Source organism: Engraulis encrasicolus, chromosome 13, assembly GCF_034702125.1.
Source record: "Engraulis encrasicolus isolate BLACKSEA-1 chromosome 13, IST_EnEncr_1.0, whole genome shotgun sequence".
Classification (NCBI taxonomy): domain Eukaryota; kingdom Metazoa; phylum Chordata; class Actinopteri; order Clupeiformes; family Engraulidae; genus Engraulis; species Engraulis encrasicolus.
This window is the reverse complement of record NC_085869.1, coordinates 16487124-16500472: the sequence shown is the minus strand read 5'-3', so window position 1 is coordinate 16500472 and position 13349 is coordinate 16487124. Positions and strand designations below refer to the sequence as shown.

Sequence of the window (13349 nt, the reverse complement as noted above, 5' to 3'; positions counted from 1 at the left end):
CGTGCTAGACAATTTTAAGTTTCAATAAAGCAATTAAAAATGAAATCAAATGAAACCATTAGTCGACAATTAAAGTTCTTGTCGACACATTTTATAGTCGATTAGTCAACGATAATCGACTAATCGTTGCAGCCCTATCCAGGAGTGCTCTCTTCTCGTGCAAGGCTGCAAATTGATGCACAACTGAATGTCCCAACAATATCTGCATTAATTTCGTTTTTTTTTTTAATGTTCTTGTTTATGAATCTCAATGTGAAGTAATTTTTTCCCCCACTCACAAAAAAAACTGAGAACAGATCCAAACACCTTACAAGGGAAAGATGTTGAAAACAGCAGCTACAAGAGCCTAAACACACATATTGTGCACAATTGTTGACCAATTGTATACGTCAAGGCTTTGCAAAAACACTTACACTTGATCAACAACCCATTCTTTTAATAAACAAGAACACAAGAAGACATTATTGTACAAAACTGGATGGCAGATTCCTACACTGCCTGTAATTTAACCTTTATTATTAGAACATGCAACACCCAGTTTATTATTTTTACTTTAAAAAAGAAAACGTTTCACCTGTTATTATACACACAAATATGCAGATCAGGAATAACAGAAGGACAGCCCCCTGGTAGACTGAGGGAAGGGGGAAAAAAGGAGCAAGTGCAACACTCGGTAAAGAGGAACATATTATAATTGTCCACAATCGGCAATGACAATCTTTTTACTGGGCTTCCCCGTTTTGGTGCCGAGTTCTCCCATCAGTTTCACAGTGTCCATTCCATCTTTCACGAATCCAAACGCTACATGCTTGAAGTCCAAGTGCTCGGCTTTCTTCAAGGTGATAAAAAACTGGGAGTTGTTGGTGTCTCTCCCGCGGTTTGCCATGGATAAGATGCCCGGCCCCGTGTGCCTGACATCGAAGTTCTCATCTTCGAACTTTCCCCCGTAAATGGATTTCCCTCCAGTGCCATCCTGATTAGTAATATCACCACCCTGAAAAATAAAACAATCAATATATACATTATTCAATCATTGAATTACCAAATCAACCAATATATACATTATTCAATCATTAAATTACCTAATCATCAATTTATCAATAGCAAGATAATATCTACATAGAAGTTTTGGTAATGTTTTTTTTTAATTTTATGAAACAACCTTATTGGAGCAGTATTTACCTGGCACATGAAGTCTGGGATGACTCTGTGGAAAATAGAGTTACGGAACCCAAATCCTTTCTCCCCAGTGCAAAGGGCCCTGAAGTTTTCTGCCGTTTTTGGTACTATGTGGGCGAACAACTCTATGGTAATCTTCCCAAGGGGCTCGTCGTCAGCAGCCAAGCTGAAGTACACGATGGGATTGCCCTGTTTCGAGTGCTCCATAACTCTGGAGAGTTGAGATGTTGAGTCATCCGTCTTGCTCATACGATTCTGACACTCAGTGAACGTCTTTTTGAAAGACTCCGCCAGTTCTGGAGTTTTGAACTTGGCAGCAAGTTGCTCAACTTTACCGTCACCCTCTGAGGAAAGATCACATCAAGGAAAGATTAGATTAAACACTTCCAACTATGCCAAATGACACAATTTAGAAAAATGAGTTAGAGTTTCATTGCAAATTGGTGTATATCCATTTTTGGGAAATGTACATTTTTTGTATTGGGCATGCCATTGCATTGCAAAATATAGGTTTAAACAGTATGCTCCCAAAATAATCTACAGTATGTGTGAATGCATGCCAGTCATATCCAATAATAAAGTGCAAAAGTCAAAAATGGTGGATGGGACACACCATTTTGCAATGAAACTCTTCAAATTTGAATGCCATACATTACACACCTGCATAGTCTGTAGCAGTCCAAACCAAAGCGTTGGCAGATGTGTTCATGGGCTTCAGCTCGATGCCTTCTGTGATGGTGTGGTTGGCGCACACCTTCAGCACCTGCTCCCGTCTCATGATCACCCGGTAGAACTTCTTCAAAGGGTGGAAGAGGATTTTGATGTCACCGACTCCTCGCTCTTTCCACTGTTGCAGGTCGCGATCCCAACGGTACAACTTGGTCCGCTCCTTGAACAAGATCTCTTCGTCCTCTTCACCAGACTTCACTTCAACCTGAAGACAACACACGTTTATAGGAATTTCACATGCTAATACAATGTTGTAGTCATGTTGTAGCCAGGCTGTGCCCTCCTAGTGCCCTCCACTTTCAGCATTGCAACTACAGGTCAAGAGCAATGCAAGTACTTTCTGAGTTCCATAAGCAAACTAAGGGAGGCGGGTCAACATGCTGTTTGGGAAATGTTTATTGTTATGCTCTTGGTCAGACCAAGTCTCGAAGAGATTTGAATGTCGATGATAATCAGGCTAGTCATGTTGTGCTCTCTACCACATTAGCAGGCTTTTTAAAAAAATACACAAACTAAATAAACTGCTGTTCCTGATCTGCTTATAAAAGTAGGCATACGATACCTCTGGCAATGACACAATCGGTTCAAAGTGGATGTCTGGATTGTCATCATCTTCATCATCGTCATCACCACTTCCTTCCCCCTCTCCATCATTCTTGGGTGCTGTGGCTGCGCCAAATATTGTAGCCCCAGCATTCGCCCAGGAGAAGTTTGTGTCTGTTTAAAGAAAAGTGTAGAACATACAACATTACATCAAAAGGTTGTCTAATAACCTTCGGCCAATAACATCAACAATAACAACAAAGTTCGGTAATATTAGTTCAAGCATAACAGCTGACCTTGTGTTCCAAAAGCAAAGTTATTAGATTTGTTAGCCAAATCTGCAAAAGAGAATCCCCCTGTCGCGGCAAATCCAAATCCAATGGCCGGAGGGTCTGGATTAGCTGGAGTATCGGGATCAGCTGTGTAGGACAATAAATAAACAAAATACATAAATTAAGAAAAAGTATATTTTAAACTTGACAATAAACAGGTAAATAAATACGTTGAATCAATAATTTGAATTAACTGAATGAGGAAAGTCAATTCAAAATACATTACCTTGAGAAGCACTGGATGTGGGCGTGCTCTTTTTTGTGGATAGGTCAATGGGGCAGCTTCCACTGGCCTCCGCTGCAACCTCAGTCTTGACCTCAGAGGGCGCTGCCACAGGAGGGGGAGTCGGAGTCTTGACCTCAGAGGGCGCTGCCACAGGAGGGGGAGTTGGAGTCTTGACCTCAGAGGACACTGCCACAGGAGGGGGAGTTGGAGTCTTGACTTCTGTAACAGTCTTTGTGTGGGGGAAAAAAAAAAAACTTCAACTCACAAAGTCTTAAGGACTACTCGGTTATGGAAATGTGTTAAAAGAGGACAGGAGGCTTTTGCTCATAAGATGCATGTGAGTCACTACAGGCTAATTGTGTTAAGCTATGTTCTGAAGGATGCTGTAATTGCCAAAGGTTGTTGTAGTACATACTGAGGATGTATCCGACTAAGTTGAATACATTAGATATTCAATTCGGCTCTTAACACAGAAAGGACATCAGTCAGTATATCACCAGAAATACTGTTGTAATTTAAGATGCATTTGTCTAGCTTACAACTTCTCCTTTGGTCCGATTAGAAACCAGATAAAAATGTCTAACTTGCCACAGTACTTTATTTCTGTGGGGGTTGAATAATTTCAAACAACTGTAAATATGTGCATTCATGACAGAGTCTTGACCTCAGCAGGAGGGGGAGTCGGAGTCTTGACCTCAGAGGGCTCCGACACAGGAGTTGGAGTCGGACTCGGAGTCTTGACCTCTGTAACAGTCTTTGTGTGGGGGAAAAAAAAAAAACCTTCAACTCACAGAGTCTTAGGGACTACTATGGAAATGTGTTAAGAGAGGACTGGAGGCTTTTGCTCATATAAGGAATCGCTACAAGATAAATGTGTCAAGCCACGTTTCACATCTGAAGGATGCTGTGACTGCTAAAGCCTGTTGTAGTAGTATGCACTCAGGGCGTATGTGACCAAGGGGTTGAAAACATTTGAACATGCTCTTAAAGGGACACTGTGCAGGAAATGGTCAAAAAAGGTACTGCACCTATGCTGCTCATTGAAACTGGGCTGTCTATTGCCAAATTTGATCTTTACATGAAAGTTTACAAAGTAATAAACAAATATTTCCTAGTATGGTCCAAGTAGTCATTTTTGCAGCTTAAAATGGCTATTTTTGGAAATTCAAAACGGCGGACCATGGAGAAGATCCCCCTTTTCATGCATGAAAAGTGAATTTTTTCCTAGTCATAATGAATACTTAGAATATGATGGTGGTGGTAAGTATTCACGAAAAAGGTAACATTAGTGAATGGGCAGCATGAATTCTGGAAATAAACAACTAAAAATCTCAGTGTCCCTTTAACACAGAAAGGACATACGTCAGTATATCACCAGACATATTGCAATTTTAAGAGGCGCTTACAACTCCTCCTTTGATCCGATTACAAACCAGGTAAAAATGTCAAACTTGCAACAACACTTAATTTCTGTGGGGGTTGAATAATTTCAAAACAACTGTTAATATGTGCATTCATGACAGATGCTCACCAGAGCTTCCTGTACCTTGCGGACCTCCGTTTCAAAGTCGTCAGGTTTATCCTTCTCAGTGTCCACGTCGGTCCCCAATCCACACAAAAAGGTTGGGGGAAGGTACAGACTCTTTGCTTTGCTTTCCTCCTCTGGGGTTGGCGTTTTCTCCCAGACTATTTCACACTCTGGATCTTTTACATCTTGAGATGAGTCACCTTGAGGGGAAAAAGCCCACACAAACAGAGCACTATGAAAAGAACTAGTAGTAAAAATAATACGATGCACTAACTTACGACTTATGTACTTGTTGATGCTTCTTTACTGAACAATTGACACTTTAAGAGCTTGGAATTCTGTGCATCAACACCACAGCTGCATCCAGTGTTATTGTGACAAATTTTCTTTCAATTACTGAGTATTCCAAGCTCATTAATGCCAGATAGTGTCTGTTCTCTTGGCAAACAGACTTTCTTCAATTAAGCAAAATGTGCCGAATAACACATCAAATCTAATTGGATTTGCAGAGCTCATCTGTAGACATGTGTTGTAGAAGTCACGTTATTTGACTGTCCAATAGTAGGTTGCAGACTGCTCAGTTAAGATCACATCTTGACAGCTGGACAAAACCTTTCCAATCAACTCTCACTCAAAGCCAAGTCATGATTATTTGAAGGAGGACATGACTATGCACAGGCTCTGCTCATCAACGCTGTCTTATCACAGAATTGGTAGACTTCAAATGTTGACAACCTACCACTGCTCGCAGCATCAGTCTTCCTTGCCGAATCATCAGGATACAGCTTCCCTTTGAGGTTTCTCACTGCAGTTTCAAAGTCTTCATCTGCACAATGGATAATATAGGAGCAAAAAATTGGTAATCATACCATTACATTACATTGCATTTGGCAGACGCTTTTTTAAACTAAAGTGACTTACAATTGAGGACATAATCATGGCTGACATCACTAGTACCAACAAAATGCACAGGAGATATACAGAATAACCAGTGCAGATGCTAAGTAAGGTTTTTATACATTAACACAGGGTTAAAGTAGAGTACTACACACACACACAGACACTTATCAGCTCAAGCATTAGTAGACGAAAGTGTTTAAATGAAAACACATTACACACAATATATGTTCCATACCATCCTCAGTGTCATCACTGATGTAACCGGGCTCATTCTTGTAGCAGAAGAATGTGAGGGGTAGCATAAGCTTGCTGGCCAGCTCTGCCTGTTCCTTTGTGGGTTCGCGCACGAACAAAATCTCGATTTCCTCGGGATCCAAAGGTTCATCACCATTTTCTGTTTCCGAGGAAGCTTCAGTGGAGAGAAAATAGTTCTGAATTAGAACAATTAATATGGAACAACAGCGGCCATTGTGAGACGAGCACAGATTAGGCATTACAACAACACTCCATCACTGTAAATGTGTGCAAGTCAAGCTTGAGAAGTTAACATATGAGATATAAAAAAAGGTTATCGGGAGAAAAACAAAATAAGGGAATGTTGCAAGGGAATGCTGCCTATTTGACAATTTCAGAAAGGACCATCAATGATCAGACAGAAAAGATGTTGCAGACTTTAAAACTATATTTATAGGCAGTTAAAGAATAATTCTGGCATTTCATTTCATGTTAAATTAGGCCTCATTTATTTTTTGGGGGCAGATTTAGGCAAGCTAGGTGACAAATACACAGTGCATGTTTAATACCTCTCTTTATTAAAAAGGGGAAAAAATACATGTGCTGTATTTTGCTGTTGAAAAGGTGAAAATATATTTTTTCTCCATACACCACACTAGAAGGGATCTGACACATCAAACTACAATCCTGATAAATATACAGTACGTAGCATTTCTATTGGTTTACAGTGATGTAAATGGAAGTTATAGTGATTGTTATATTCTTAGTGGAATGATTATTAACTGAAGTGTCACTCATGTCATGGCAGCAAAAAAATAGTCTTTTCATTATGCAAGATGAAAGTCGCAGCCTCTAGAAAAAAAAAAAAAAAAAATAGTATCTGGGAAATTCTAACTGTCACACTGTTTTTCTTGTAATGTGTTGGGCAAAAGGTGTTAGGGTAACACAAATATTAAGGCATGCAAATAAATCAATTCCCCATGCATGTCTCTACCACGAGCACGACCGATCCGTCCTACAAGTACTAAAACTACACCTTGTATTTTTTCCAGCAGACTCGAAAATACAGTCTGGAACGGATCCAGACTGGAGTAATGGATGAGGATGAGATTCATTTTACCTGTTCTAAATATTGTACCATACCCAGTGTGCTATGCTGCTGTTGCTAGACATCCTGAACTAAATATGTTCCTGACCTTTAAGTACTACGCATAGCAGATCCCTGCAATGGGAACTATGGGTGTCCGGTTTCAACAGCGGAAAAAAAACGCTTGGCATGAACAACACCTAGTCCTCACTTCCAGGGTGTAATATCCTTCTACGTATTTAACATTCTACTGCCTCACAACTGTTACACTTGTATTAATTACACTAAATAATTGGGGTTTATAAAAAGCTTTACTCCGCAAGCCTACTGTATAACATGTTTTACTATGCATGCTGTGGTAGTTTGTCGTTTGAGATTATGGACATGCAACAGGTTAGATTCAATCCTTAGATTCAAAAAAATAAATAAATGCACATTCCCACACCATACAACCAACCAGGTTAACTGGCAGCAGAGACCAGAGGGTGACTGCCTATTGGGTGATGAGTCACAGCACACGTCAACAGTGCAGTGACAGAATACCTGGGGGTTCAAACTGGGTGGAGGATGTGCTGGTCCAAAAAGCCATAGGGTTATCTTTGAAAAGCCTAAAATCCAATCCTAGAAAATAACGGTGGGTGGGTGAAAAGAATAAAACTAATCTAAGAGTGACTATTAGACTTAATTTAACAAAGCGTTAGTCATTTTGGGAAATGATGGTTGACCACATTACATGTTTCATATGAGCATTTGGTCTGTCTGTTCATATGATTGATCAGTTAGATGTTTCCCCCCCCGTTTTGTTCATGACTTTTCTGGTGAAGAACCACAGGTCTTTTCAAATCACAAGTATTAAGTTCTGTATCTGTTTATCTGATAACAGTTCTTCTGTCATCAAAAGAAAAATGGAAATGGTCAGAAAATTCTATTTTGGCTGGGAAAACATATTGTAGTCAAGTTTTACATTTCTATGAAGACAATTATAAACAGAATGCGAAAATTATTTCAAATATTTTAACATATTCGGTTGTATAAACAAGTTTCTTACCTCCTTCGGGAACCTTGAATGCTGGTATTGCTGGCTGGGTAGAGGCTGATGTATTTGGTGCCTTTTCTTTGGGCTGAGATGATCCTGGAAGTGCATCTTTGGGGGGACTCCCGAATATTTTCTGCACTGAAATATTTCCAAAGACAAATTTGGGTGGGGAAACTACAGCTTTGGATGATGCCTGAGGACTGTGTGGAGAGACGGCTTTATCTTCTGGTGTATGGAATGTCTCATTGGACAAGTCAGTGCGTTCACGAGTGGTCTCTTCGAGAACAGCAACAGCAGCTTGGCCACATGTAGTTTGTTTTAATGGACTTTCTGTTGGGGGCGCGGGTGTGACAAGTCTCTGCTCATCCTGAGCAGTCTTTGCTTCATCAAAGATTTCTTTGAAACTGTTGGCGGTCTCTTGTAGTTTGAAGCGCACTGCCAACTGCTCCACTTTGCCCTCTCCTTCAGCAAAGTCTAAAGCACTCCAGATCCAAGCCTTCTCTGTGCCTTTCATCGGCTCCAGGTTCATTGTGCTACTTATCCAATGGTTTGCGCATATTTTAAGAACTTGATCACGTCTCATAATAACCCTCACTCGTTTTGTATCATAATTTTGCAAAATCTTAAGGTCTCCAATGCCACGTTCTTTCCACTGATTCAAGTCTTTGTCATAGCGATACAATTTGGCCCTGTGACTGAAGAGAATTTGCTCATTTTCTTCACCTGTTGATATCTCTACAAGGTCAGGTAATGGCACAACTGGCTCAAAGTACTGACCATCTCGTTCTTCCTCTTGAGTTGTGTCTTGGTCATCATCTGTCCCGACAGATACTCCGCTCTGATTTAATTTGGTCGGTGACTTTGCTGGGCTTACAACAGGCTGGAAACTGAAACTAAATCCACCAGTAGATTCTCCGAAGCGAAACAAATTCTTGCGAATAGGACTGCTAGCTAATGGCGAGGCATAAACGGATGTATCGGCACTGTCATCAAGTGCTTCTTCACGCAAGTCATAATTGTCCCATTCCAAAGTGGGACCAGTGCTTTCAGCATGAGGTTTGATGACGAGCCCAGATGAGTTAGTCATTGACGAAATGTCTTTAGTCTCATCATCTGTGGTCTTTTTGTCATCAGTCAAGAAAGATTTCAGGTCTTTCAGACCAGATTTCATTTCTTCTGCTTTCTGAATCAGATGTGCTGTTCTGCCGGTATCAACAAGTTTATGGGGTGTCTGCAGAGGAATATTCAACAAGAGCTTTTGACATTCTTCAAACTTTAGCTTGAATTCCTCAGCTAGTTCTGGGGTTTTAAATTTGGCTGCAAGCTGTTCTAGCCTTGCATCTCCATCAGCAAAGTCATTTGCGAGCCACATCCATGCACGGTCTGATCCAGAGAGGAGCTTCAGATTCATTGTTGTAGTGATCCAGTGATTTGCACAAACCTTTAGAACTTGCTCTCTTCTCATTAGGACCCTCAATCTACCGTTCACAGTATTCTTCAGAAGCTTTAAGTTGCCAACTCCTCTTTCTTTCCACTGACCAAGTTCTGTATCGAACCTGAAGAGTTTAACACGTTGACAGTAGAGAACCTCTTCATCCTCCTCGCCAGTGACAAGGTCTACTTTCTCAGGCATCTCGACCACTGGCTCAAACTGAATGTCGTCATTCTCTTCAGTCTTGTACATGTCTTCATCATCCTGATCTGCAGACACATCTGCTTTCTTGTTCGAGGGCAGAGTTGTGAACAGCTGTGCACCTGCTCCTTTAAACCCTTTGAAAGAAGGATCTTGCTCGCCAAATTGGAAACCTTCAGAAGATTTTGCGAGGTCTGCAAAACTGAATGAGTCTTCCTTTGGCATGAATAGAGGGTTTACCTCTTGTTCAGAGTTGTCAATGGAAGGCGTCAATGTTTCTGCACCAGACTCGTTTTCTTTTTCCCTGTGTTGCTCAGCAATATTTTTCAGAAACATGGATGCAGAGCCAAGAGCGGTTGGTTCACTCTCTGTGGCTGGGGTTTCATCAGCACTTTCCTGTGCGCCAAACTTGAAGCCACTAGACGGAATTGAAAAGGAGAAACCGGCGCTGCTGCCGAAAGGTGCAGAGGTGCTTTTCTCTTTCACACCAAATTGGAAGGCACCAGCGTTGGGGAAACCAGTTGCAATTCCTGTGCCACTGGGTTCGCTGGTTTTACTTGGGGTTCCAAAGCTGAAGCTGAAGGAGGAGCTTGAAGGTGCTGAGGCAATTGCACCCTTATTGTTGGGGTTGGGCGTCTGACAAGAGACACATTGGTTGGAGGCACCATCATTCCTCACCAAGCAAACATCACAATCCCACTGTCCATCTTTCTTTGCAAACATAGCCGCCAATCCAGTTGGCGCTTGAACAGGACCAGGAGCTTGACAGGAAACGCACTTTGAAGATGTTGGGTCATTTCTGACAAGACACTGGTCGCAGTCCCATTGTCCCTCTTGCTTAGCAAACTGTGCCCCAAATCCTGAGGCAGAACTGGAGCTGAACTTAAATGTGGAAGCCTTTGGTTCTTTGTTTTCAACTATGCTTGAAGGGTTCTTCGTCTGACATGCAACGCAGGTGCTTGTTGACGCTGCATTTCTGACACAACATGTAGGACAATCCCATTCGCCTTCCTTCTTGCCAAACTGTGTACCAAATCCTGAAACAGAGCTGGAGCCAAAGGGAAATGTGGAAGCCTTCACTTCTTTGTTTTCAACTTTGCTTGAAGGGTTTGGAGTCTGACATGCAGCACATGTGCTTGATGATGGTGTATTTCTTACACAACATATAGGGCAATCCCAGTCCCCTTCTTTCTTAGCAAATTGGGCTCCAAATCCTGAAACAGAACTGGACGCAAAGGAAAAGGAGGAAGCTTGTGGCTCTTTGTCAGTTTTGTTTGAGGGGTTTTCAGCCTGACATGCAACACAGCTGCTTGAAGATGCTGCATTTCTTACACAACAGGTAGGACAGTCCCATTCCCCATCTTTCTTGGCAAACTGGAATGAGAATGATTGTTTTACTGTTGATGCATCATCTGCAGTTTGATTTGACAGATTTGACCCAAAGCCAGCACCAAATGGAGCAGCCAATGGGGCAAGAGAAGCTGCAGCATCATCTGCAGTTTGATTTGACAGATTTGACCCGAAGCCAGCACCAAATGGAGCAGCCGATGGGGCAAGAGAAGCTGCGGGACTACTTATGGATGTGGTTGATGTGTCTGAGCTGGTTCCAAACTTAAATGACATGGGTATATTTGAACCAAATCCTTTTGTCAAACTGCCAGTGTCTTTTGCGGCCTCTCCAGTGATGCCAAAGGTAAAGCCTCCAACTGAGGTGGGCCCTGAAGAAAATCCTTTGGGCTCTTCAGAGGGCTTGTCTTCAATTTTTGAGCTGTTAGGATTAGGAGTCTGACAAGCGACACAGCTTGTTGCTGAGGAGGCATTCCGAATGCAACACACATCACAATCCCATTCACCCTCCTTTTTAGCAAACTGGGTTTTCAGATCGACCACCTTTTTTGGAACATCTGATGAACTGGGCTTTGTAGTTACTTCACCTTCATCAACTTGATCTTGCTTCTGTGGTGATGTCGGCAAGACTCTCTGTGCCTCCTCAAACTTTGTCTTGAAGAGGGCTGCCTCATCTGCAGTTTTGAAACGGACTGCCAATTGCTCGGTCCTTGGCATTTCGTCTGCATAGTCCATGGCATACCAAACCCAGGACTTATCAGAGCCAGCATTGGGCTTCAAAATCATGTCAGCGGTTATGTAGTGGTTGGCACATATTTTAAGTACCTGCTCTCTCCTCATGAGCAAACGAACTTTGCCTGAGGTCTTGTGCTTCAGAATTTTGAGGCTTCCAATTCCTCTTTCTTTCCATTCTTTTGCCTCTGTGTCGAATCGGAATAGCTTGGCTCTGTTGCAGAACATTTCCTCTTCTTCCTCTTCTCCAGTTTTTACGTCTACCTTGTCAGGCAAAGGTACAATGGGCTCAAAATGTGGACCATCCTCATCCTCTTCTGCATGTGTGCTGTCGTTATCGCTCTCTGCATTTTTATCCTCTTGTTCCACTACTTCTGACTTGTTCGGGTCTGAAAAGCTAAATGGTTGTTCAGATTTGCCAAATAAGCTGTTCTGATTTTGCGCAGCATCAGCAAAAGAAAATCCAGCCATGCTTTTGCTGCCGAATGTGAACACCCCACCTTGACTTTGTGGAGGGTCTTCGGCAGAAGGATTTGGTTCTGACTGCCCATCATTTCTGGACATATCTGAGGTGAGTAGTCCCAAGAGACTTTCACTGTTTTTTCCCTGATTGGCTGAGAATGTGAAGTCCCCATCATTAGACTTAAAATTGGAATTGAATTTGAAGGCAGTGGGTGGCAATGCTGAGGGTGCTGATTGGTTACCAAAGGCTGGCACCTTGGACGGTTCAGCAGGCTGGCCAAATGTTATCTTTCCAAAGTCCAGAGCTTTTCCGTCAGAAGGCTTTGTGGGTTGTGAAGCAGGAACAGATGGTTTAGTGAAGTATCCAGGCTCTGGTAGAGGGGGGTTTGTTGTGGGTTGAGGAACACTGTGTCCATAGTACTCTTCGCTGTATGGTGATAGTAAACTTGTTGCAGGAGACTCAAAGCGGAGTGGTGCACCAAAGTCTTGTGGATATACTCCACACGCTGGAGTGGTCTGAGGTGGTGGAGTATGCGTGGGTTGCTGGTAGGCATACATGTGTTGCTGAGGTGGCAAACGGTTGATTCCATACACTGGTGCCTAAGAAAATCAAAACACACAAACTCAGAGCTAAATAAACACATCTATATGTTAAATGAGAATGGAAAATGAAAAATGAAATCTAGTCACGAGAACCCAATAACATACCTTTGTAGGTGTGACATTTGCAGCAGGACGTAACAGAAACTGCTGGTTGTAAGCAGGAGACTGGTTGTAGTACACATTGGGACCTGTTGTGGAAACTGTAAATAAAAATAAATACATGAAAACTCAACATTAGTTGCATAATTCTGTTAAGAACACTGACATCTAAAATGAAGAGTGTGTAATTTGTTAGAGAGGACTTGTGTTGCTTGTTCACAAATGCCATCTTTTGCACGTCTATTTAACATCACCATCAATTTGTATTTCACAAATGGTCAGATTACGTTTCTATGGGGAGGGTTTTCAGTCGCCTACCAGCCGGTGTTACTGGCCAATAAGCAAACGCACTTGGGAGCATAACAACCTACGTCATGAACAGTAACTGTCAGCAATTCGTCAGAGCTCTTTTCAAACCAGATCTGAATAACGCAAAAAAAAAAAAAACAACAACGAAGTACTTAACATGGTGTGGTAAAAGCAGGCTAATTTTGAATTACCAGTCATAAACATCTTTAGCTGCAGAACTTGCAGCACTTGGTACAGAACAGTAAATAGTATACCAGTAAATATTCATGAAATACTAGATGCCTGAATATGCGGCCTACATTTTGAAAATGAATGACAAAAAACCACACTAACTTTCAAGTAAAAATTTAGGACAGAATAAAATCCCATT

At 41.8% G+C, this 13349-nt stretch overlaps 1 protein-coding gene across 5 annotated transcripts in view; it reads right to left on the bottom strand.

The window, feature by feature from the left end:
• Positions 1 to 415: 415 nt before the first annotated feature.
• The window catches only part of ranbp2 (RAN binding protein 2), a 28556-nt gene continuing 15622 nt past the window's right edge, over positions 416 to 13349 (bottom strand). The window contains exons 18-30 of one of the 5 annotated variants that reach the window (XM_063213270.1): positions 12677 to 12771; positions 7807 to 12568; positions 7302 to 7379; positions 5673 to 5846; positions 5277 to 5363; positions 4541 to 4737; positions 3674 to 3763; positions 3010 to 3238; positions 2748 to 2870; positions 2471 to 2625; positions 1840 to 2113; positions 1183 to 1523; positions 416 to 994 (exon numbers count right to left, since the gene is read on the bottom strand). In XM_063213270.1, the coding sequence (XP_063069340.1) occupies positions 689 to 994; positions 1183 to 1523; positions 1840 to 2113; positions 2471 to 2625; positions 2748 to 2870; positions 3010 to 3238; positions 3674 to 3763; positions 4541 to 4737; positions 5277 to 5363; positions 5673 to 5846; positions 7302 to 7379; positions 7807 to 12568; positions 12677 to 12771 (6911 nt within the window). In that variant the 3' untranslated portion in view covers positions 416 to 688. The remainder of the gene's footprint in view (positions 995 to 1182; positions 1524 to 1839; positions 2114 to 2470; positions 2626 to 2747; positions 2871 to 3009; positions 3239 to 3673; positions 3764 to 4540; positions 4738 to 5276; positions 5364 to 5672; positions 5847 to 7301; positions 7380 to 7806; positions 12569 to 12676; positions 12772 to 13349) is intronic. The other 4 variants (XM_063213271.1, XM_063213273.1, XM_063213274.1 and 1 more) reach the window with 4 other exon arrangements.